We start from the raw sequence: 27,055 nt of genomic DNA on the forward strand, positions 1-27,055 counted from the left end.
CGATATTTAAATCTTAACTACCTTATCAATGATTACTAGAGAAAATCAAGTGTAAGTTGAATTCTTTCAAATTGCTCTCATGCAAGACATGTGTTTATTTTTAAGCCCAAATGTTATGTCTCTCTAGCCTAGCTATATAAAATAGCTTTGCTCTCAAAGTGAATACCATGGGGAGAAAATGGGCAGGGGACTATTGTAGATTAAAAGAACACAAAGAGACTTACCAACAAAATGCAGTGTAACTTGATTGACTCCAGATCCAGAAATAAAAATCTACACAAGACATTTTGGAAACAATTGGGGAATTCGAATATGGGCTGGGTATGGATGATATTATAGAATTATTAGTTTTATTAGGTATTATAATGGTATTGTGGCTATAAAGAAGGCTGTCTCTATTCTTAGGAAATGCAGGCTGAAATATTTAGGAGTAAAGTGTTGTGATATCTGCGCAACTTATTTTCAAGTGGCTCAGCAAAAAGTTATATATTTAAGTATAGAGAAAAAGCAAATGTGACACAATGTTAACAACTGGTGAACCTCAGTGAAAAGTTTCTAAGTGTTTATTGTACTATACTTCCAATTTTCTGTAGAGGTAAGATTTTTTTAATAAAAAGTTGGGAATAAAAAATAGCAAAATAAATAGTTTTACTGAAGAAAATACCACACATTTCTTTAAATATTTTACTGTAATAATATACAATTATACATTCTTTTTACTTATTTACACTTCATAAAAGCATACCTACTCAACATAGTTACTCAATCTGAAATTAACTACCTTAAGTATATCATTTAACTTTCAGTGCTGATGCATGAATCTCTTTATCTTAAATATAAATCAAAATAGCTTAACACCAGCTTTAAATTAGAGACAATGAGATGCCAGGTGGATCATGAGTTAGTATTTCAACTAAGTTAAAATTTTCAATAATTTCTTTTTTGCTTTTCTTTTTTGTCTAGAATAGTCTGTTTTAAGCTCAAAACAGCATCTTGAAATCCAGGATTTAAGTCTAATACCTTCTTGAAATCTTCCAAAGCATCATCAAAGTATCCTATACCGGAACCCAAAAAAAAATGGAAAAGAAAAAACACTGAGTATTTCTATATATTATTCATAGCAAAGTTTGGATACATATACTTTTGCTTTTATATTTACAAGCTCTCAACCACTCCTACTAAAGGAATATTTTCCTCTTGAAAGTGATGTAGGGATGTTTGAATCACAGTAACTTTGTGTACCCTTACAGATTAATACACTTAATATTAGTTATGGGTTTACGTACTGGGATTTAACAGGTACATAGCCTAAATCATCACAAAATTTCAACAAAATCGTATCACCTATTTTATATAATTACAGTAAAATTAAGAAACAGGAAATTAATAGTCTTTTTAACACTTTAATGAGAAACGATTCTAACAGTCCCTTTAGTCCAAGACTCTAAAACCCCTTCACTTTATATTGTCTTGTGTGCCTTCAAAGATTTTAACTCAGAAAAGTTTCCCAGGGGATCAGAAGCATTACCCTCATTTCGCAGCTGGGGACGCAGAGGCACAAAGTAATGGGATCACTCTCACTCCGGTGCCCAGGTCCAATTCCCACCCCAGTGCCCCGCTGTGGTCTGTAACACCTACTGAAAGCCTAAAATAAATTCAGGTAGGCTTCCTTTGCTCCAGGCTCTAAACCTAAATTTCACATCACTTTCACACTGGATGATTGCTACATTCGTTTTACAACATTTGAGAGCTCTGAATTCACAGAATACAGTCAAGGACAAAAGAGGGGAAAAAATTCTTACCCAGCCTATATAATATCAACCCTCTGTTGTAATACGGAACTTCAAAATTGGGTTGCACTTCTATGGCAGATGTGTAGTCATCCATGGCTTCATAAAAATCCACCCTGAAATACTTGATTTGCCCCCTGTTGTTATATGCAGTAGCCAAATCCTCAGGGCTGCATTTGCTTTAAACAAAAAGTTCACATTAAAAACACAGTGTTGCCAAATTCCTCTTGCTTCCCCTTTCATTCTCTTTTGGGTGTTGTCAAACTCATAGCCTATAACATGCAGTATCTACACTGAAAAACCAAGCGGAAGAAACAAAGTGCAAGGAGATAAAGCAGTGGAGTCAATTTTTGTTTAATCCTGTTTTCTACATTTGCAAGGTTATATAGCACTACAATGTCAATCTGAAAAGCACATTCATTTTACTGTGTGTCCAAAGCCCCTGTTCACTGTCAACTTGTTTTGTTGAATATAATATGAAAATGTTTATTTTCTAAAGCACATGCCAGTGAGGCAAAGAAGACAGCTCAGAATTGAATGAAGCAAGGAGGGAAAGCCAGCCCAAAGTTCAAGTGTGCTACAGACATGTCATAAAGTGAATCAGTTTTATCCTCAAATTTTTAAATGATCTCAAAACACTGAGATTTTAACTCATTTTCCACCAGTAAAGAAACAGAGGTTAACTCTAAGTGAAAAATCAACTTGCTGATCCCTAGGGAGTGCTCTCTGGGGATAGAATCGCCCTCCCTCCAGCCTCAGCAGGTATCCTTCCCAAGGCCACACTGGCTTCCTGCTAGTGGGACATCACGGCTCTGGTCCACACTGGGGGTCCTGTGTGCAGAAACGGCACTGCATCTGAGGGCTCCAGAGGTGGTCCAAGGAGCTTTGAGTGAGCAGCCTCCTGTGAGTGGTTAGACATCCAGGCAGCTCTGACCAGCCACCAGCTCAACAGGACACACACACACACACACACACACACACACACACACACACACCAGCCTCTGCTGGACAAATCTACACAGAGAATATCAGTGGGCTCTGCTCCATGCCAGAGATGATTCTGCTTTCCTTTCTTTTTTTCAAAGAGGATTCTCAAATTTGAACCAAACAGGGAAGATGCAGGCTAAACTCAGCTGTCATTCTTTGTTATACTCCACAGTTAAAAGTCTAGTTCTCAGAAACTATATGTGACTGCAGTCAGTGTTATTAAAAGTTACTTCTCTTAACATCTTGATCCTTGAGATCTCAAACACGGACTGTAATTACTGCTGTCAGGAGGGGTAAAGTTTCCTAACAATGGAAAGGAATCACTGCAACTTTAGAAAATGTCTGTTTCTCCGAGCTAGGATTGAGAGAGACTGGGTACATGGACACTTCTAGATGCCGCTAGCACCACCGTTAAATCCTAGTGAACAAGAAGGGACACTCTGTTTATCTCTCTCTGTTATGATATAGCTGAACTGCTGCCCAGTAAAGAGTATTAAGAAAAATGCAGCCTCAGGACTCGGTAAGGCTTTAGTCATTAAATTTCTAAGCTTCAAAACTTTGTTATAAATGTCTTATTATCAGAGGATCATCAAATGTTTGATTTAGAATTAGATCTCATTACAACAAATTCTAAAAGCCTACTCTCCATATGGAAATCGTTTCATATTTTAAAGACATGGGCTAACAGTTAAAGCCGAATTTTTTTAATATTGAGAATTTTGTAATGATAGTGTTTACTTGGATGGAATATAACCAAGTCACCTAATCCAAAAGTAGATTTTTTTTTTCTTTGCACTTGCTAACTTTAGCAAAGAAAAAAACATGTTTGGAAATTAGGTTTATGGCTAAGGCTGCACTTTTGGATATTAAAAGAAAACGTTATAAACCATTCAGAGTGGCAGGCATACAAAGACTGTGAATACTGTTTCAAAATGATTCACTGACCCATTGTTTTAAAAATAAACGAACCCTAAAAGATATATTTAAGGAAGAAAGTTGAAATGACAGAATTCAGTTTAACCCTGAGTTCCTAGGAGAATTTCAGAACCATAAGGAAATTAGAAGGTTCATGCAGGCATGCTGAGCAACCTTCTGCTAAACCTCCACAGATTTTCTTTCCTGTGCTGGTAAAGGGGCAGAAATTACACTTGCCACACAACAAACTTGTGCTCTCAGGCTGAGATGAAAAAAGGAGGAGGAGTAACAAGACTAGAGGCATTGATGCCTGTTGCTGATGAATCCTTTTTGAAACCTACTAGATAAGTCTAAAAAATATAACAAACTAGTGAATATAACAAACAAGCAGACTCACAGATATAAAGAACAAACTAGTGGTTACCAGTGGGGACGGGGGGAGGGGCAATACAGGGGTGGGGGATTAAGAGGTACAAAATATTAGGTATAAAATAAGCTACAAGGGGGCTTCCCTGGTGGCGCAGTGGTTGAGAGTCCGCCTGCCGATGCAGGGGACGCGGGTTCGAGAAACTAGTGGTTACCAGTGGCGAGAGGGAATGAGGGAGGGGCAATATAGGGGATTAAGAGGTAGAAACCTCTTATTTTATACCTTAGGTATAAAATAAGCTATAAAGGGGAATTCCCTGGTGGTCCAGGAGTCCAAGGATGAGGGTTCAATCCCTGGTTGGGGAACTAAGAACCCACAGGCCGTGCAGCACAACAGTAAAAAAAAAAAAAGCTACAAGGATATATTGTACAACACGGGGTATATAACCAATATTTTATAATAGCTATAAATGGAGTATAACCTTTAAAAATTGTGAATCACTATATTGTACACCTGTGACATGTAATATTGTACAGCAGCTATACTTCAATAAAAAATTTTAAAAAAATTTAACCTACTAGATAAGTCTATGCTTAGAGCTTGAAACAAGAATAGAAAACTACATTTCTTATGATTACTAACTTTGCGGGGGGGTACCATCTTATTGCTTGTCCCAAAACTTCTATTAACTATTAGTCTGGTGTATGACTGAAATAAGAAAGCCACTAAATGTTTCTGATTTAATTCCATGTGAGTTTAACGAACAGGAGAAGAATCATAAGCCCTCATACAAATAAGACTAGCTGGCATCCTGTCGAGAAAAAGCAAATCCTTGAGGGGAGAGGAGGGTGATAGTGCAGACAACTCAAAACTGTCAAAAAACCCTGCTCATTCAGCTGTCCTTTCTTTTCTCATCCTGGACCACTCAACACCATCAACAAGAAGAACAAAGGCAAAACCTGGGGTACAACACATGCTACACACTCAAGCATAAATCCAAGATGCTTTGAGACAGTAGGTATTAGCAGGTGAGGTTGAGACAGGCTGGCACCTGGGACCCTTTGCTGCAGTGCTTGCACCTGGACAAACATCTCCCTGAGCAACAAAATACAAAGAAACTATACGGGACTAAAAAGTTGGTGCAAATTATGGACAAGATACAAGACCAAAAACAAAAACAAACGCCAACTGCCATTTCTGAAGAGCCGGGAGCAAAACCAGGGTGTCGGGAGCAAAAGCAGGGTATCGCGCATGCCCCCTGCACTCAACGCCCCCCAAGGGGTGGGCAGACCGTCTAAGCCACCCCTCCGGCCAGCCGGACCCCTGGACACACCCCCTCCCCTCACCCCTTATAAGGAACCAGCTCACCCCTCCTCAGGGAGCAAGGGAATCTGTTACTTGTGTTTGCTCCCTCCGGCTGCAGCAGGGGCCCCAAGAAAGCCTTGCCTGAATTTCTTGTCTAGTCTCATCAGTTTCTATTGATTGGGGAAGGCCAAGAACCCTAGTCTGTATCAAGGTTGCTAACATCACAAAAAGAAAGACATTACATGTTCTCTGACAGAAGGACACACCACCACCTACAATAGTGTTCTCACCATAATTCTGGATCTGAATTGGATCAAACCTCAAGCTTTAACTACCAACTCACAAGAAATGTAGGAGACAGAGGACCATATTAAATGACATCAGGGGGATGAATTCAGCAAATCCAAAATACGGGAAACTCTCAGGACACATGACCCGGTTTCCTCACCAAATAAACTGCAAGGCAAAAAAATGAAGGGGAGCCTTAAAGGCTAAAAGACTTGACGTGCACCCCGACTTTAACCAACTGCTAAAAACCAACCAAACGAGCGAACAAAACAAAACAACCTTTATTGATCAACCAGGAAAATTCCAAAACTTGACATTAGCAATTATGTGCTAATGATATTGTGGTTACGCCTTTTTAAGTCCTTAATATCTAGAAATGCACTCTGAAACATCAATGGATAAATAATATGATGCCCTGGATGAACTGATAATGCTTAAGCCCTGTGATGGTTACCTGGAGGTTCATTACACCATTTCCATATATTTAAATTTTTCACAGTGAAAAACACAACACCTGCTGTGATGTCGTGGAGTTGCGGTACTGTGTGCTAGCGTGGCACCCACGGCACCTCGCCCTCACCAGTTCTCCCTCTAAGACTCTGGATCAGAGTAACATAGAATGGGGACACTCGAGGTGAAAGGCAGCCGGCGCCCCGGTGTCCGGACACCTTCATGGGTGTCCCAGAGGAACGCGCAGAGGGCTGCGCTCTAGGATGCTCCCTCACTGCCTTTCTGTAAAGACAAACGTCTGCCCGCTGCGCCGGTGAGCTCGGGCAGCCGAAAACCAAATTAGACGGACCCTGCCGCCCACCTTGCAGAGGTCCCGCTGTGCCCACTTCTCGCGATACTTACCTCCCGGGCGCCTCTCCCTCGGAGGCCGCACAGGCGTACTGGCGAACGTAAGCGGAGTACAGCGCTTCGGCCTCCGCGTACTCGCCCTTCTGGAAATGAGCTTGGGCAAGCGCTAGGGTCGCGAGCTTTTCTTGACCTTGCTGCCCTTCCATAGCGGTCGGAGGCCTAGCTTTCCGTGTAGAACTAGGGTTGATTTCTGAGCGATTAGAGGCGGCACGACAAAGCTACTTCCGCACCCCGGAATTTAACTTGACGGCAAAAACCTGGGCTCTAGAAAAGGGGGAATTTTGTGCCTTCCGCGGACCCGTCGTCTCGCGGGATTGATGACGCTGCTGGTGGCGAGCGCAGGTGCTTCAGGAAAGCTTGCGCAGACAGACCCCTGTGAAGTGCAGTTCTCTTGTTACTGCTGGTCTCGCCTGCCTTGTCTCCAGAAAAGCAGTAGATCGATAGTCCCAAACTGGTTTCCAAGTCCGTGGTTACATGTTGCAAGGAGTTTGCCCTTTGTTACAGTGAATGGTGGGGGCAGGGGGGCGGTGCCGGAAGCGGAAAAGATGTAGGTTTGTTTTATGAATGGCTAAAGGACCCACGGATGTGTTGTAGCACTTTTCCGTTCCCTGCGTCCACCTGCTAGAGGTTGTTCTACGTAGGCTGTGGTTACACTGAGACATTTTATGTCGAAATCCCATGAGCTTAGTTGTCACATGGACCCGAGTCCAGTTTCAAACACTACCATTTACTAACTCCAAGGCTCTAGACTGCAAACTTCTCAACCTTTTTGAACTTCTAGAATAGTGTAAGGATTAATCGAATAGTATTTTGTGTTAATAGTCTGGGGTCGAGGACGTCAGTTTGCATTGCCAGGCCCTTTATGCCAAAGGGAAACCCACGTAGTAATGTATTAAGCACAATATGTTTAATCCAAGTAAAAATTACGTAAAATGAACAGTCCTGAGAGAACAATTCCATTTAACATAGCATTAAAAAGAATAAAATACTTAGGAATTAACCAAGGAGATGAAAGATTTGGTTAGATGAAAACTACAAAACATTGATGAAAGAAAGCCATAAATAGACAAACCATGTTCGTACTAAAGCAATCTACAGATTCAATGGAATCCCTATCAAAATCCCAATGATGTTTTTACAGAAATATAAAACTCCATCCTAGAAATCATAAGAAATTTCAAGGGATTCCAAATAGCCAAAACAATCTTGAAAAAGAACAAAGTTGGAGGACTTACACATCCTGATTTCAAAACTTACTAAAGCACAATAATCAAAACAGTGTGGTATTGGCATAAAGACAGTCTTTTCCATAAATGGTGGTGGGAAAACTGGATATCCACATGCAAAAGAACGAAGTGGGACCTATATAGCATATTAGAAAATTCATTCAAAATGGACTAAAGACCTAAACGTAAGAGCTAAAGATTAAAAATTCTTAGAAGAAAACATAAAGCAAAAGCTTCATGACATTGGATTTGGCAATGATTTCTTGGCTATGACACCAAAGAGACAGGCAACAAAAGAAAAAATAAACTGGACTTTATGAAAAGTAAAAACTTTTGTGCATTAAAAGACTATCAACAAAGTAAATAACCCAGAGAGTAAGAGAAAATATCTGCAAATCATGTATCTGATACGGGTGGGAAATGCAAAGATGGAGGTTCTGTGGAGCAGGTTTGGGCTGGTGTGTCCATCTACTCACAGGACCAAGGGATCTGACATGGCGTCTCCATCACACTTGGGAAGCTCTGGTCTACAGGACACTGGAGGGCCCTGCCCCGTGACTGAGCTGCTGGGCCCAGGCTCAGTTGCTGTCCGTCTCCGACTCTCTTGCGCGTCTTCCACAGTCCACCTGCACTCGGTGCTTTGCCTGCAGGGTGGCATCATCAAGACTTCCCTCAGCCAGCTCAGCCAGCAATACAACTATAAGATGATCTGCTGAAAGCGTCATGCTCGCCTTTAACCCCACACTGTCATCTCCCTCAAGAAGTGTGGCCACAACAACAGCCTGTGCCCTGAGAAGAAAGTCAAGTAAGACTCCTCCACGAGTTCCTCCTTCCTCTGCAGGGCAGCCCCCTGCCTGAGCCCCATGGCTAGGGGGCCTCAGTAAGGTTTCCCTGCCACTGACTGGGATAGTAAAAATAAATAATAAACAAATAAATTTTAAAAATATGTGTATACACACACAAACACTATACATATATATTTCCAGAATATATTTCCAGAATATAGAGAACTTCTAAAGCTCAACTTTTCCAGAGTGGGTGTACTACTCTGCATTTCCCCCAGCAATGTATGAGGGTTTCAATTACTCCGTATCTTCACCAACATTTGTCAGTTTCAATTCTAGCCATTAGAGTGGGTGTAGAGGTTTCTGATTTTTCTCTAAATTCCTCTATATTTTACTAACTAGAAATTTAAACTGTGTCAAATAAGAAATGAGTAAATAAAACAGAAACTCTAATGTCTACTTTTCCTATTAATTTTTGAGAAATCTCTTAAAAACAAAGAGCTCTTATTATGAAGAAAACTTACAGAACAACAATTTCTTCAGTTTCACCTCTTTTTTTTTTTTTTTTTTTTTCTGGCCACACAGCGGGGCTTGCGGGATTTTTGTTCCCCTACCAGGGATCGAAACTGCACCCTTGACAGTGAAAGCGTGGAGTCCTAACCACTGGACCACCAGGGAATTCCCATTTCGCCTCATTTTTTTCTTCTCCTAAATTCAACTGAAATATAAATTAATGCCTTTTATTTTTAAAAAGGTTATTAAGACTACTTTTACTTTCTCATCTATATTCTTTATGTACTTTTGAAATTTTCTCACATGAGCATATGTTAGTTTTATACTCAAAAACCAGTAAGTGGGACTTCCCTGGTGGCACAGTGGTTAAGAATCCGCCTGCCAATGCAGGGGACACGGGTTCCAGCCCTGGTCCAGGAAGATCCCACATGCTGCGGAGCAACTAAGCCCGTGCGCCACAACTACTGAGCCTGCGCTCTAGAGCCTGTGAGCCACAACTACTGAGCCCACGTACCACAGCTACTGAAGCCCGCATGCCTAGAGCCCGTGCTCCACAACGAGAAGCCACCGCAATGAGAAGCCCGTGCACCGCAACGAAGAGTAGCCCCGGCTCGCTGCAACTAGAGAAAGCCCGCGCGCAGCAACGAAGGCCCAATGCAGCCAATAAATAAATAAATTTATTTTTTTTTTAAAGTGTTAATTTCTTTTAAAAAAATGAACTGAGAAAATGATAAGAATAGGCAGTAGGGGGCAACGTAATATTGCTATTTTCATTTTAGAAACTCCGTAGCAATATTTTGGAGCTATAACATCATCAAATGAGGTATTCTTGATTTTCCATTAAAAATCTGGGAGCAATGTTTCCCCCATTTCCAAATGTGAACTCTGTATGATCTCTAAGGAATAATTCACTGCAACCTCCAGTCATCAGACATTTGCCTAGTATCTTTAATAAGTTGTTGTTTTCCTGTAGGTAGCAAAAGTGATATTGTACAACTACTGTACCTCCTGTCCCTATCTCCCCTTATCCACTCTGGAGCCCAATACCCTTCGACCCAACCCCCATCAAAATATTTAAATCAAAACAAGACAAATACCATGTTAGCATGAGTTACAGATAAAGAAAACAGGATAAATACAATTTTTACCTCAACATTTATTATTTTTATATTCTTTCACTAATGCCACATAAAACCTAAGATCTCAGCTCTTGGAATACAAAAAGATAACTTCAAAGTGTATGTTAGCAAAAACATGTATGTAATATATATAATACATATATAAAATAAAATTAGCATTTGTGCATGATAGCAGGTCAACAATGCTATGCTGCTTGTTAGCACACTGCTTATTTGTATAGCTTTATCAATCAGTTCGATCATCTCAATAGTTCGGCCTACCATGCTACTTTGAAACTTAACATAATTCAGGCCAAATTTTACGATAAAGAAAAGCATTACTTAAAGGGAGTCAGCTCATGTTTATTACAAGAAGAGAACAACCTTTATTATAATGTCTTCAATATACTGCCTCATTCTGTCTATCCGAATTCTCTCCAAGTATTTGTTATATATAGACAATTTTGCTTCTCACTGCCCCTTTAATCAGGGGAGAATTTGTTGGTGTTGTTATCCTGAAATTTCCTTCATGTTGAACAAAACCAGTTTTCAAGCAGGACAAAGGTCTGTCCCCAAGACATTACGGCAGATCCCTAAAACATTCACAGATATAAATCCCAAATAGTCATAAGCTTTTACAGTAGTTGGAAAGATATGTGTGTGTACATATATATATATGTGTGTGTGTGTGTGTATGCCTGTGGGTATATGTATGTGTATAAGTATATATACATACATACACACATATACATATGTGATAATCTAGGTCTACAAGGTATGAGAGGTTGTTTTTAGAGATTTTGGTTTCTTGAATAAACTGAACAAGAAGTAGTGACAACAACTCGGGATCTATCTGAAATAATTAGTTGGAGGAAAAATTCTAGCACTCAGGTAGCAAGGAATTAGTGGCAAATGAGAAGGCTCCAAAACAGAGTTCCCATAAGATATGTTAGGAAAAGTCTGAGGAGTCAACAGCTGATTTTGGAATTCAAGCAAATGGGAGTGTAATCAACAAGTAACAGTAAGGGCTAGAGAATGACTATCTAACTTTGAGTTCTCAGCTGATTTCTGGGATGAGAAAGGGAAAGAAGAGATATTCAGGCATTAGACCATGGACCAAGAATCACAACTCTGAACATGCAGTCCTGCAGGAATTCCTAAACCTACATCCCTGAAAACCTCTCTCTCATTGATGAAGCAGAGAATAGTTTCATTCCTGAAAAGAGAAAGTCTTGTGGGAAGATGTAATGAAGTTCAACAGGAGATATATTCCCTAGGGCTGATATCTTAGTTAGGATGTTGTTTTCTGATTTGGGGGAATACTGCATTCTGTTACAGACAAAAACAAATGCGATAGATGAAATTCACTGTCTTAAACTTAGATAAGTTAGAAACTTATGAGACATGTTAGACAAAGTAAATGGAGCATATATGTGTGACTATACCTAATATTGACAAGGCACTAAAAATACAAAAGGCAACCAAGGCACTAAATATTCACGGCACACTAGGTATGCATAAGACTTATCAAGTGCTCAATATGCGGGAGGTCTTAATTCAATTACCCACTGATAACACTTATTCTGGTCTGTCCTCTGGCCAGGAAATACAACTGAATCCACAACTGCTCAGCAGGCTCACTGGCACCTACAGCTATGACCAGGTAAAACTGCCTTTTCTATTGAGCAAATGTGCCTCACTGGCCTCAGGCACACTCCATTCGATCGGGTCCCCTGGCTCAAATCTCAGCTCTGGTCCTCTTCCTAGCCACACTATCGGGGGAAGGCGAGGAGGCAGAGTAGGAGTCAGGACATAAGAACAGATTACAACTCAGGAATCAGGAACCGTACTCTCTCTACCTGACTGGCATCCTATACTAATAGTGTTAATCTATCCCATCACTTTCTCCTTGTTCTTCACTGTATCTTTCAAGTTGATTCAATAAACCACGTGATTTGAGCGTGTAACCCTTTCTGTTCCGTGACCTCTGGAATGGCCTGCTTGGAAGTGTATTTGGAGGCCACCATTATATCAAGGCAACTTCCCACAAGGCACGTGAACACAGTCAGAGACTTTGAAGATTTCTGGTCTTCTCATTTTATTTAGGCACAGGAGCCTGCTATCTATTATGAGCTCATTTAAGCTCTAAACCTCTTCTCATAGCTCACTATTCTCCATCTGCATCAGGCTTAACTTGGCTCTAAAGGACCAGAAACATATCACATTGAGAGAGTTAACTAACCTAAGTATTGAAGCTGCAATAACAACCTTGCTTGCATATTTCTCTTTGTTGCCTCTGCTAAATATCAGCCAAACTTCAGCAAATAATCTTGACGGAAAAGTGCTTAAGTCTGGCCTGAAACCACAAAATGAGAGGAAGTAAGATCGTGAGAAATGGAGAATATTATTAGCTATATAAAACAGGTAAGAAATCACCCATTACTGATTACAATTTTTCTTTTTTAAATTAATGACAGTAAGTCAAAACAGATGCATGTTGAGAATCACTCCCCACAACCCAAGAGTTGTTTAAAGAAAGGATCCAGCTTGGTGACAATGTTTCAAGTAAAACTACAGCTACAAACTAGATGTCTTTGTATAAATGTATATCATTATAAATACAGCTAAGTGCTTGGCACAATAATATGAGGAGTAAAGTGCCAAATGTCATCTCTTAGATGAAACTAAAAGGGTAGATTAAAAAGGAAAAGCTATGTAAAAATTAAGCTATTAGAAACAATTCAAATTGTAAAAAACTATGTCTTAAAATGCCTTCTCTTCACTTCTGAAAATAAAATAGAGAAGACTTTCAATGCTTATTTAATTAAACACAGCTAGAGACAGTGCTCATTTTGGTATTACAACTGTTTAACCTCCATCTAATACAGGTTATGTCAGGTCCCTAAATTCAACTTTGCCCCATTCCCATGTTTCCCCCATCCCTCCCTGCTAGTAACCGTGACACTGTGAGAAAAATTTTCTTATTTGGAATATTTCCATAGTATCATATAACCAATCACAAGATAGATAAATAGATAGATAGATAGATAGATAAATAAGACAGACAGGCAGATAATATGGTCCATTGCCATACATTTAAATGACAATCAGCGTCATTATTTCACGGCTGTACTTTTACACAAAATTTTATATATGTATATATTATGTATTTTATATATATATAGAAATTTTTTATAAAAATACAACTGAAATAATGATGCTTATTTACATAAAGTCAACATTGTTATATAAACACTCCTATTATATATGCAGTTTGTCATTTCTTCACCCCACTGCACTATGGCATAAGGGACAGAAGTTATAGTTACTTATTTCCTGAGCCAGGACACAGTGCTTGCACACACTGCATGTCCAGAATTGATATTCAGTGACCGGGTTTCCTGTGGCAACACATGTTGGCAGCTTCCCTTCTCCTCTGTAAAATAAGAGGGGACAATTATACTTTGAAACTTCTAATTCCTTAAAACTTCATTACACTACAAATACTGAAGAATGAAAAGCATTTCAAGATAAGTTTCAAATAAAAAACTTTCCTTACAATGAGAAAATCAAGTATTAATACACTTATAAGACTAAATTAAATAGGGTATAATGTTAAGGTAGATTACTTCAAAATTTAGTGCTTTAATTATTATATTACACTATTTAGATATAAAAATCCAAGCTTCTAGTAAGGTGTTATAGAATGACATCTACTAGTTACATTTAGCCTACCCTTCAAGAAGGCTGTCCAATTCAGATTTTCTGTTATCTTTTGGAGTATGTTTGGTGAAGATTTCTAGAGCAAGATTTTCATATTGCTGTTTCTGTTCCGAACTGAGGGTCTCTAAAGATTCAAGTTTAATAAAAGCTTTTGAACAAGTGCCAAAAGCCCTACTGGCACATGCGCAGAGTGCTAACAGAGAGTAGATCTCAACGGCAGGGATAATGTCTTCATAGTCTCTCAGGTGAAGAGCTAGGAAAGAGAAGACAATTTGGATTTTTTAAAGCAATCATATCTTGAACATGCATGGGAAAAACTCTATGTTAAGCTGTTTCAGTTTAACCTACATGAACTTTAGCAAGCTTAAAGAAAACAATGGTAGGTGCCCAGAGAACAGGTAGGAGGAAGGAGTCTCCATGATCTCCACATTCTGTAACTCCAGCTAACAGCTCAGGGCCTACAAAAATAACCATCATCGAATGATGCACATGGCTGTGCCACTTAGAAATACATACACAGACCAAAAATAACTGGTGTCAAAACACCCATCTTTTGTTGCATATAAATATGTTAGAATTTCTGTGGATTCTCAAGATATCATGTTTCTTTTTGTTAAAAAAGCAAAGCATGAAATCATATGTTTTCTCTTTGTGTTTCTTTGAACAGATTATTGCTTTTGTTTGTCTTACTGAAACAACAGAACTTTGAGAAAAAAAAGAAGTGAAAGTGAGACTGTAAGTTGTCAGTTCAGACAATTTATTTTGCCAGCTACCATACCTTATTTTCAATTTTTCTATGCTGGAGATATAATCTCTTTCTTAAAAATGCACTGCACAATTAATATCAGATTGGTGACCAAATTGTATCTTTTTATTCTCTAGACCTTGCAATCTTAAAAATATCTTGTTATAGTATGATATTGGAAATTTCACAAAACAATTTAAAACAACATAATCATGTATTTTACAACTAGATTCGTATAAACCGGTGTTGGGGTCAAGTGTTTACAACAAAGTTTGGAAGAAATTTACAAAAAGGAAATTCATTGAGTTACAATAAAGCATACCCTCTAATTTCACAGGTTCACAGGCAATAATTTACAGAGTACACATGGTTTCAGATCATTTTATCACTGAACGACAACCATATTAAAGCATATGGATATCTTCACCCAGCAGGTAAAGAATCTCAAGTTAAAAGTCCAACTGACCTTGTAATATAGTAAGTCTAGATACTGTGCATAAATTATATAAAATACAACTATTTTAAACAGTGCATAACTTATATCACATATTAATCAGTTAAAATTCAATGAAGGTAAGTTATAAACATACAAAAATAAAAATGATTCCTCGGGCAGTGGAAAGATGGCGGAGGAGTAAGACGCGGAGATCACCTTCCTCCCCACAAATACACCAGAAATACATCTACATGTGGAACAACTCCTACAGAACACCTACTGAATGCTGGCAGAAGACCTCAGACCTCCCAAAAGGCAAGAAACTCCCCACGTATCTGGGTAGGGCAAAAGAAAAAATTAATTAAAAACAGAGACAAAAGGATAAGGACGGTACCTGCACCAGTGGGAGGGAGCCGTGAAGGAGGAAAGGTCTCCACACACTAGGAGCCCCTTCGCGGGCAGAGATTGCGGGAGGCGGAGCGGGGAGCTTCGGAGCCGCGGAGGACAGCGCAGCAACAGGGGCGCGGAGGGCAAAGCGGAGAGACTCCCGCACAGAGGATTGGTGCCGACCGGCACTCACCAGCCCAAGAGGCTTGTGTGCTCGCCCGCCGAGGCGGGCGGGGCTGCGAGCTGAGGCTCGGTTTCGGTTTCGGTCGGAGCTCAGGGAGAGGACTGGGGTTGGCGACTTGAACATAGCCCGAAGGGGTTAGTGCGCCACGGCTAGCCGGGAGGGAGTCCGGGGAAAAGGCTGCACCTGCTGAGGAGGCAAGAGACTTTTTCTTGCCTCTGTGTTTCCTGGTGCGCGAGGAGAGGGGTTTTAAGAGCGCTGCCTAAAGGAACTCCAGAAACAGGCGCGAGCCGCGGCTAAAAGCTCGGAAACCAGAGACGGGCAGGAGACGCTAAGGCTGCTGCTGCCGCCACCAAGGGGCCTGTGTGCGAGCACAGGTCACTGCCCCCACCCCTCTTCCGGGGAGCCTGTGCAGCCCGCCACTGCCAGGTTCCCGGGATCCAGGGACAATTTCTCAGGGAGAACACACGGCGGGCCTCAGGCTGGGGCAACGTCACGCCGACTTCTGCCGCCGCAGGACCGCTCCGCACTCCGTGCCCCTCCCTGCCCCCGGCCTGAGAGCGCCAGAGCCCCCGAGTCAGCGGCTCCTTTAACGCCGTCCTGTCTGAGCAAAAAGCAGACGCCCTCCAGCGACCTACACGCAGAGGCAGGGCCAAGTCGAAAGCTGAGCCCCTGTGAGCTGTGAGAACAAAGAAGAAAAAGGGAAATCTCTCCCAGCAGCCTCAGAAACAGCGGATTAAAGCTACACAATCAATTTGATGTACCCTGCCTCTGTGGAATACATGAATAGACAGCGAATCATCCCAAATTGAGGAGGCGGACTTCTAGAGCAAGATCTATGATTTTTTCCCCTTTTCCTCTTTTTGTGAATGTGTATGTGTATGCTTCTGTGTGAGATCTTGTCTGTATAGGTTTGCTTCCACCATTTGTCCCAGCGTTCTATCCGACCATTTTTTTTTTTAATTTTTTTCTTAATAATTAATTTTAATTTAAAGAACTCTGTTATACTTTACCTTCTTTCTATCTTTCCTTCCTTCCTTCCCTTTTTGAGACAACGAATCGTCCCAAATTGAGGAGGTGGACTTGGAGAGCAAGTTTTATGATTTTTTCCACTTTACCTCTTTTTGTGAGGGTATATGTGTATGCTTCTATGTAAGATTTTGTCTCTATAACTTTGCTTCCACCATTTGTCCTAAGGTTCTATCCTTCCCTTTTTTTTTTCCTCTAAATAATTATTTTTTTAATTCAATAACTTTATTATACTTTATTTTATTTTACTGTATCTTCTTTCTTTCTGTATTTTTTCCTTCCTTCCCTCATTCCTTCCTTCCTTCCCTCCTCCCTCCCTCCCTCCTTTCTTTCCTTCTTGCCTTCTTCCTTTCTTTTCTTCTTTCTTTCTTTCTTCCTTCCCTCCTTCCTTCCTTCCCTCCTCTCTTTCTTTCTTTCTTTCTTTCTTTCCTATTTCCTCCTACTTATACTAATTCTCTCTACTTTCTCTCCCTTTTATTCTGAGCCGAGTGGATGAAAGGCTCTTGCTGCTCCAGCCAGGAGTCAGGACTCTGCCTCTGAGGTGGGAGAGCCAACTTCAGAACACTCGTCAAGAAGAGACCTCCCAGCCCCACATAATATCAAACGGCGAAAATCTCCCAGAGATCTCCATCTCAACACCAGCACCCAGCTTCGCTCAACGACCAGCAAGCTACAGTGCTGGACAACCTATGCCAACCATATAGCAAAACAGGAACACAACCCCACCCACTAGCAGAGAGGCTGCCTAAAATCATAATAAGTCCACAGACACCCCAAAACACACCACCAGACGTGGACCTGCCCACTAGAGAGACAAGATCTAGCCTCATACACCACAACACAGCCACTAGTCCCCTCCACCAGGAAGCCTACACAACGCACTGAACCAACCTTAGCCACTGGAGACAGACATCAAAAACAACGGGAGCTACGAACTTGCAGCCTGCAAAAAGGTGAACCCAATCACAGTAAGATAAGCAAAATGAGAAGACAGAAAAACACACAGCAGATGAAGGAGCAGGATAAAAACCCACCAGACCTAACAAATGAAGAGGAAATAGGCAGTCTACCTGAAAAAGAGTTCAGAATAATGATAGTAAAGATGATCCAAAATCTTGGAAATAGAATGGACAAAATGCAAGAAGCAGTTAACAAGGACCTAGAAGAAATAAAGATGAAACAGACAATGATGAACAACACAATAAATGAAATGAAAAATACTCTAGATGGGATCAATAGCAGAATAAATGAGGCAGAAGAACGGATAAGTGACCTGGAAGATAAAATAGTGGAAATAACTACTGCAGAGCAGAATAAAGAAAAAAGAATGAAAAGAACTGAGGACAGTCTCAGAGACCTCTGGGACAACATTAAACGCACCAACATTCGAATTATAGGGGTTCCAGAAGAAGAAGAGAAAAAGAAAGGGACTGAGAAAATATTTGAAGAGATTATAGTTGAAAACTTCCCTAATATGGGAAAGGAAATCGTTAATCAAGTCCAGGAAGCACAGAGAGTCCCATACAGGATAAATTCAAGGAGAAATACGCCAAGACACATATTAATCAAACTGTCAAAAACTAAATACAAAGAAAGCATATTAAAAGCAGCAAGGGAAAAACAACAAATAACACACAAGGGAATCCCCATAAGGTTAACAGCTGATCTCTCAGCAGAAACTCTACAAGCCAGAAGGGAGTGGCAGGACATACTGAAAGTGATGAAGGAGAAAAACCTGCAACCAAGATTACTCTACCCAGCAAGGATCTCATTCAGATTTGATGGAGAAATTAAAACCTTTACAGACAAGCAAAAGCTGAGAGAGTTCAGCACCACCAAACCAGCTTTACAACAAATGCTAAAGGAACTTCTCTAGACAAAAACACAAGAGAAGGAAAAGTCCTATAATAACGAACCCAAAACAATTTAGAAAATGGGAATAGGAACATACATATCGATAATTACCTTAAATGTAAATGGACTAAATGCTCCCACCAAAAGACACAGATTGGCTGAATGGATACAAAAACAAGACCCATATATATGCTGTCTACAAGAGACCCACTTCAGACCTAGAGACACATACAGACTGAAAGTAAGGGGATGGAAAAAGATATTCCATGCAAATGGAAACCAAAAGAAAGCTGGAGTAGCAATTCTCATATCAGACAAAATAGACTTTAAAATAAGGACTATCAGAAGAGACAAAGAAGGACACTACATAATGATTAAGGGATCGATCCAAGAAGAAGATATAACAATTGTAAATATTTATGCACCCAACATAGGAGCACCTCAATACATAAGGCAAAAACTAGCAGCCATAAAAGGGGAAATCGACAGTAACACATTCATAGTAGGGGACTTCAACACCCCACTTTCACCAATGGACAGATCATCCAAAATGAAAATAAATAAGGAAACACAAGCTTTAAATGATACATTAAACAGGATGGACTTAATTGATATTTATAGGACACTCCATCCAAAAACAACAGAATACACATTTTTCTCAAGTGCTCATGGAACATTCTCCAGGATAGATCATATCTTGGGTCACAAATCAAGCCTTGGTAAATTTAAGAAAATTGAAATTATATCAAGTATCTTTTCCGACCACAACGCCATGAGATTAGATATCAATTATAGGAAAAGAGCAGTAAAAAATACAAACACATGGAGGCTAAACAATACACTACTTAGTAACGAAGTGATCACTGAAGAAATCAAAGAGGAAATTAAAAAATACCTAGAAACAAATGACAATGGAGATACAACGACCCAAAACCTATGGGATGCAGCAAAAGCAGTTCTAAGAGGGAAGTTTATAGCAATACAAGCCCACCTTAAGAAGCAGGAAACATCTCGAATAAACAACCTAACCTTGCACCTCAAGCAATTAGAGAAAGAAGAACAAAAAAACCCCAGAGTTAGCAGAAGGAAAGAAATCATAAAAATCAGATCAGAAATAAATGAAAAAGAAATGAAGGAAACAATAGCAAAGATCAATAAAACTAAAAGCTGGTTCTTTGAGAAGATTAACAAAATTGATAAACCATTAGCCAGACTCATCAAGAAAATAAGGGAGAAGACTCAAATCAATAGAATCAGAAATGAAAAAGGAGAAGTAACAACTGACACTGCAGAAATACAAAAAATCATGAGGGATTACTACAAGCAACTCTATGCCAATAAAATGGACAATCTGGAAGAAATGGACAAATTCTTAGAAATGCACAAACTGCCAAGACTGAATCAGGAAGAAATAGAAAATATGAACAGACCAATCACAAACACTGAAATTGAAACTGTGATTAAAAATCTTCCAACAAACAAAAGCCCAGGACCAGATGGCTTCACAGGCGAATTCTATCAAACATTTAGAGAAGAGCTAACACCTATTCTTCTCAAACTCTTCCAAAATATAGCAGAGGGAGGAACACTCCCAAACTCATTCTACGAGGCCACCATCACCTTGATACCAAAACCAGACAAGGATGTCACAAAGAAAGAAAACTACAGGCCAATATCACTGATGAACATAGATGCAAAAATCCTCAACAAAATACTAGCAAACAGAATCCAACAGCACATTAAAAGGATCATACACCATGATCAAGTGGGGTTTATTCCAGGAATGCAAGGATTCTTCAATATACGCAAATCTATCAATGTGATTAACCATATTAACAAATTGAAGGAGAAAAACCATATGATCATCTCAATAGATGCAGAGAAAGCTTTTGACAAAATTCAACACCCATTTATGATAAAAACCCTGCAGAAAGTAGGTGTAGAGGGAACTTTCCTCAATATAATAAAGGCCGTATATGACAAGCCCACAGCCAACATCATCCTCAATGGCGAAAAACTGAAAGCATTTCCACTAAGGTCAGGAACAAGACAAGGTTGCCCACTCTCACCACTCTTATTCAACATAGTTTTGGAAGTTTTAGCCACAGCAATCAGAGAAGAAAAGGAAATAAAAGGAATCCAAATCGGAAAAGAAGAAGTAAAGCTGTCACTGTTTGCAGATGACATGATACTATACATAGAGAATCCTAAAGATGCTACCAGAAAACTACTAGAGCTAATCAATGAATTTGGTAAAGTAGCAGGATACAAAATTAATGCACAGAAATCTCTGGCATTCCTATATACTAATGATGAAAAATCTGAAAGTGAAATCAAGAAAACACTCCCATTTACCATTGCAACAAAAAGAATAAAATATCTAGGAATAAACCTACCTAAGGAGACAAAAGACCTGTATGCAGAAAATTATAAGACACTGATGAAAGAAATTAAAGATGATACAAACAGATGGAGAGATATACCATGTTCTTGGATTGGAAGAATCAACATTGTGAAAATGACTCTACTTCCCAAAGCAATCTATAGATTCAATGCAATCCCTATCAAACTACCACTGGCATTTTTCACAGAACTAGAACAAAAAATTTCACAATTTGTATGGAAACACAAAAGACCCCGAATAGCCAAAGCAATCTTGAGAACAAAAAATGGAGCTGGAGGAATCAGGCTGCCTGACTTCAGACTATACTACAAAGCTACAGTAATCAAGACAGTATGGTACTGGCACAAAAACAGAAAGATAGATCAATGGAATAGGATAGAAAGCCCAGAGATAAACCCATGCACATATGGTCACCTTATCTTTGATAAAGGTGGCAGGAATATACAGTGGAGAAAGGACAGCCTCTTCAATAAGTGGTGCTGGGAAAATTGGATAGGTACATGTAAAAGTATGAGATTAGATCACTCCCTAACACCATACACAAAAATAAGCTCAAAATGGATTAAAGACCTAAATGTAAGGCCAGAAACTATCAAACTCTTAGAGGAAAACATAGGCAGAACACTCTATGACATAAATCACAGCAAGATCCTTCTTGACCCATCTCCTAGAGTAATGGAGATAAAAACAAAAATAAACAAATGGGACCTAATGAAACTTCAAAGCTTTTGCACAGCAAAGGAAACCATAAACAAGACCAAAAGACAGCCCTCAGAATGGGAGAAAATATTTGCAAATGAATCAACTGACAAAGGATTAATCTCTAAAATTTACAGGCAGCTCATGCAGCTCAATAACAAAAAAATAAACAACCCAATCCAAAAATGGGCAGAAGACCTAAATAGACATTTCTCCAAAGAAGATATACAGACTGCCAACAAACACATGAAAGAATGCTCAACATCATTAATCATTAGAGAAATGCAAATCAAAACTACAATGAGATATCATCTCACACCAGTCAGAATGGCCATCATCAAAAAATCTAGAAACAATAAATGCTGGAGAGGGTGTGGAGAAAAGGGAACACTCTTGCACTGCTGGTGGGAATGTGAATTGGTTCAGCCACTATGGAGAACAGTATGGAGGTTCCTTAAAAAACTACAAATAGAACTACCATATGACCCAGCAATCCCACTACTAGGTATATACCCTGAGGAAACCAGAATTCAGAAAGAGTCATGTACCAAAATGTTCATTGCAGCTCTATTTACAATAGCCCGGAGATGGAAACAACCTAAGTGCCCGTCGTCGGATGAATGGATAAAGAAGATGTGGCACATATATACAATGGAATATTACTCAGCCATAAAAAGAAACGAAATTGAGCTATTTGTAATGAGGTGGATAGATCTAGAGTCTGTCATACAGAGTGAAGTAAGTCAGAAAGAGAAGGACAAATACCGTATGCTAACACATATATATGGAATTTAAGAAAAAAAAATGTTATGAAGAACCTAGGGGTAAAACAGGAATAAAGACAGAGACCTACTGGAGAACAGACTTGAGGATATGGGGAGGGGGAAGGGTGAGGTGTGTTAGGGCGAGAGAGAGACATGGACATATATATACTAACAAACGTAAGGTAGATAGCCAGTGGGAAGCAGCCGCATGGCACAGGGAAACCGGCTCGGTTCTTTGTGGCTGTCTGGAGGGGTGGGATAGGGAGGGTGGGAGGGAGGGAGACAAAGAGGGAAGAGATATGGGAACATATGTATATGTATAACTGACTCACTCTGTTATAAAGCAGAAACTAACACACCATTGTAAAGCAATTATACCCCAATAAAGATGTTAAAAAAAAAAAAATGATTCCTATGTATAGCTGATAATCAATTAGAAAAAAAGGTACATTCCCCAGTGCTAACAATGACAAAAACAGGAATCAGCTACAAGAGAAATGTACAGAACATACAATAAAACTACAGAACTTTAGAGGGAAACACAGATATACAAAACGTTTTTAAAAATTGATGTTTCTGGATGAGAAAACTCAATATTATAAATATATCAATGATCCCAATATTAATACATTAAAGTAATGCAATTCTAATTCAAAATCCACTAGGACTTCATTGAAACTCTTCCCACCTTCAGAAAGATTCTAAAGTTAATCTGAATGAACAAATGCAAGCAAATACCCAAAATGTTTTTCATAAAAGAAGAGGAATGAAGGATAACAGAAATTCCAGATATTAAAATGTAAAAGTAAGGTAAATAAGAGAAAGTACAGACACAGAGGTCCATGTCTAGAAAATAACAGCCTAGGATGAGATTAACAAAATGTGTGAATTTAGTTTCATAAAGGTAGAATTTCAAATCCGTGAGGGATGAATAAGTTTTTAATAAATGCTTTTGCAATAACTAAGAAGTTAAAATAAAATACAATATTTAATAACCTTGAAGTGAAGGACTTCCTGAGCATGACCCCTATCAAGACTGATTGATAGGACTATGTAAAAAGCCACTGTCAATATCATCATCATGACTGCCACTTCTCGAGGGCTCACAATATCCAGGCACTATAATAAGTAAATTTTCTTTTCATAAATTTCTCACTTAATCCTCAAAACAACCCTATGAAGAAGATCCTATTATCCCTACTTTTCACAAAAAGAAACTGAAGCTTAGAGAGGTTAAGTAATTGTAACTTATAAATGCCAGGGAAAATCGACAGATATGACAGAGGGTTACTATATATAATTTCTAAAGAGCTCTTACAAAAATAATGAATAAAGAAAAAGAAAAGTCATCACTATAGAATTCCAGAAACATTCAAATAAAAGAATTTCTCTAAGAAGGTTTCTTTTAAAGATGATGCCATTGTACTATAGATTGATGATGTATTGGGGTATGATGTGTGCTGGTGATGGCTATTTCACAGTGGCCCAACCAGTGTGACCCAGGGTGGGTAGTGACAGTGCCGGCAATGCTGTCATGGCCCATCTGAAAGCGCTGTAACAATTTAGTCATTCATATGCTTTGGTTTATAACATAATTCTCATAATTATGCTCTTTTGGAGTTAACCTATCTAAACTTGAAGATATTGTTAATCCAGAAATGAAGATCCTGATACTACATGTAAATAACCTTCTATAAATTATAGTAAATAAATACGATGGCACATTATATAGGTATTGAAAATGACAACATAGATCTGCATTTGTCAACATAGAAAGATAACTGCAATATACTGTTGAGGGTAAAAATCAAACTCAGGAGCAACATACATTGTGTGATATTATTTTAAATAAAACTATACAATTGTATAGGCTTGGAAAAAATGTCTAAAAGGAGGTTCACCCAAATGTTAGCAATGATTATCTCTGAATTATAAGATTATTTTACTTTTTTAAAATTTTTTTCTGTTTTGGTTGAAATTGTTACGTAAGTATCATTTTTATAAAAAACATTTAACATACAGTTAAATGCTACAGAAATCTATCTACTAATACCGAAATATTTTACAACATATCATTATGTTTTTTTAAAAGTACATAAAAGTATGGTTTGTTACACTCTCAATATTTAAAAAAACAAATTATTTCTAAATATATGCACTTATTTTTATTTAAATATATATTTTATATAATTATTATACATAATGTAATACATATTACAGATATTAAATATGTAAATATTTATAGTTTATATTTTATATATATATACACATACACACACACACACACACACACACACAAGGATATGAACTGGGCTATTAAGTGTTTAAGTGATAGTGAATGCTATAAATGTTCTTTTTGCTTATCTCAAACTTCTGGTTTTTCTGTGAACCGTATATATTGCTCTCCATGTATTAAAAAATAAAAAGAACTTTAAAAAGGGAATGTGAAAAACAGATCGTAAACAGCAAACCTCAAATATATGAAAATAAGTCCACAGAAAAAAAGTGTCATTGAAATTAACATAAGGGCAACTTGAAGGAGCTAGCCCTTCATCTACAATTTATGACTTTTTAGACATGTTATATACATTAGGTAATATGCCCACCTGTCTTCAATGCATTGTCAACACAGCCCTCGTAGAGCTGCCTCTGCGCCAGTACAAAGAAGTGGTAAGCCTCAGCCCCTCTCCAAGCATTATCTGTGAAACGACTAGTTGTAGACAGAACTTCTCCTTCCAGCAAACCAGCCAAAGCAGAAGTGGCCTACAAGTAAAGCAGACCCACATTTTCTGTCAGCACAACCCTAACAATGGTCCTTCCAATAGAGATGATTTCTGAAACTGGTATATCAATACATTAAAATAGCTCAGCAGATTTTATCATTATAAAACTGTCACTACAGACTTAATGTCTCCATTATAATTCACATTTTGTTAAACTGATATGATCAAATTTTTTCTTCAGTTTTATTGAGGTATAATTGACAAATCAAACTGTAAGATATTTAAAGTGTACTTTGTGGTGATTTGTAAACTGGTACATTGTGAAAGGACTCTTCTCCCCATAGTAACACCAAAGTTTTAAATAGAATTGATTAAACTTTAAGTTAATATAAGGCTCATCTGCACATTAAAATTATATATATAATTTTAGGAAAGTTTTTAAAACTCACTGATTAGAAAGGATTTACCAAGTAAGGAATTTAAGCAAAGATTACAGATTAGTAAAAAAAATATAATTTTCAATATTTCCAAGTTGAGATGTCTGAATGTGAGCGGTAATTCCAAATCAGTCATTCCTTTTCCTCATATCATTTAAGAAAATAAATGCAAACAAGTACATTAAATGGCCTGTCCATAAAGAGAAGTTTGATAGCTCTTTTTGCCTTAACACTTCAGATGACTTAATGTTACTTAATGTTCTACCTTACCTCTGAGCTCTTTCCTTTAACTTTTCCTCGCTGGGCATTTTTCACTTGCTCATGGTACTGCTCTATAAGTAAAGCTGATAGTACATAGAGCTTCTTAACACGTAAAGGTTTAGTTCTTTTCTTTGCCTCTTCATCTGCAATCTTTAAACATTTAAAGAATTGGGGGAAAATATTTCTTAATCTATACTTGTACAAATATTACCATTTCTGAAATATGATTCTCTAAAAACAGGAGGAAAGTCAGTAGGGTGGAATATAAATACCACCCATTTTCTTTTCCATAGTACTGATAAGTACTTAGTTCTTTCCTTAGGATTTAGCCATTAGAGTTAGAACTCAAAACAATTTGAGAAAATAACAGATGCTGATAAATAATGAAATCAAAATGAAGAAAAGCTTTCATAGAATGGCTAGTATTTTATATAACGAAGAGATTTTTTTTTTTTTGGCTGCGTTGGGTCTTCGTTTCTACGCGAGGGCTTTCTCCAGTTGTGGCAGGCGGGGACCACTCTTCATCGCGGTGCGCGGGCCTCTCTCCACCACGGCCTCTCTTGTTGCGGAGCACAGGCTCCAGACGCGCAGGCTCAGTAGCTGTGGCTCACGGGCCCAGTTGCTCCGCGGCATGTGGGATCTTCCCATTCCAGGGCTCGAACCTGTGTCCCCTGCATCGGCAGGCAGACTCTCAACCACTGCGCCACCGGGGAAGCCCCCGAAGAGATTTTTTAAATAATGTTCCAAGTACCCAGTGATAAGATGGCTTTAACGTGGTACATCCTTCAGAAATTTAAATTTTTTTAAATGATTCGGAGGGAAATTTTTCCTTTGTCATTAAATCGAATGGGAAAAGTATAGACTAGAATGTAAAATTTGCATACATTAATACTGTTACTAGTCACGTTCCCTCCAAATGCATACTATGAAAAGTGTAACCTCGAGATTGGGATTGACGTATATACACTAATATGTATAAAATAGATAACTAATAAGAACCTGCTGTATAAAAAAAAAAGTGATATATAATAAAATCTTTCTTAAATAAAAAAAAAAGTGTAATGTCTTTAAAACTTGCACATTTAAAAGGACTTAAAGTTTTGTTATCATCAGGATTTAAATTCCAGTTAAGGGAATTTGTACTTTATGGTCCCTGAAAATTCTATAATTCTCTGTTAACTTCGGTATTAAGTAAATATAAAACTGCTTAAGCATCAATAAGGTGCTAAAAGTAATAAACAGCCTTTTTTAGTAAAATGT

General features: G+C 38.6%; 2 protein-coding genes across 3 annotated transcripts in view; both read right to left on the reverse strand.

The window, feature by feature from the left end:
* Positions 1–328: 328 nt before the first annotated feature.
* On the reverse strand, positions 329–6,773 carry TTC32 (tetratricopeptide repeat domain 32). Its single transcript, XM_007463743.1, has 3 exons — positions 6,505–6,773; positions 1,803–1,969; positions 329–1,055 (listed from the first exon to the last, which is right to left on the reverse strand). The coding sequence occupies exons 1-3, from the start codon at positions 6,654–6,656 to the stop codon at positions 928–930; spliced, it is 447 nt and encodes a 148-aa protein (XP_007463805.1). The 5' UTR covers positions 6,657–6,773; the 3' UTR covers positions 329–927.
* A 6,664-nt stretch (positions 6,774–13,437) lies between these two features.
* Positions 13,438–27,055, reverse strand: part of WDR35 (WD repeat domain 35) — a 68,255-nt gene continuing 54,637 nt past the window's right edge. For both annotated transcript variants that reach the window (XM_007463745.1, XM_007463744.1), the window contains 4 exons: positions 25,805–25,945; positions 24,981–25,137; positions 13,888–14,128; positions 13,438–13,588 (listed from right to left, as the gene is read on the reverse strand). In XM_007463745.1, the coding sequence (XP_007463807.1) occupies positions 13,438–13,588; positions 13,888–14,128; positions 24,981–25,137; positions 25,805–25,945 (690 nt within the window). The remainder of the gene's footprint in view (positions 13,589–13,887; positions 14,129–24,980; positions 25,138–25,804; positions 25,946–27,055) is intronic.

Source organism: Lipotes vexillifer, unplaced genomic scaffold (genome assembly GCF_000442215.2).
Source record: "Lipotes vexillifer unplaced genomic scaffold, Lipotes_vexillifer_v1.1 scaffold571, whole genome shotgun sequence".
Taxonomy (NCBI): Eukaryota; Metazoa; Chordata; class Mammalia; order Artiodactyla; family Lipotidae; genus Lipotes; species Lipotes vexillifer.

Excerpts from the sequence above, each read along its gene's own strand:
- TTC32 (XM_007463743.1), bottom strand. The coding sequence starts at position 6,656 with ATGGAAGGGCAGCAAGGTCAAGAAAAGCTCGCGACCCTAGCGCTTGCC. Across the intron at positions 1,970-6,504 it reads GAGGGAGAGGCGCCCGGGAG|CAAATGCAGCCCTGAGGATT; the intron begins GTAAGTATCGCG and ends TTTTGTTTAAAG. Across the intron at positions 1,056-1,802 it reads GTTGATATTATATAGGCTGG|GATACTTTGATGATGCTTTG; the intron begins GTAAGAATTTTT and ends GTTCCGGTATAG.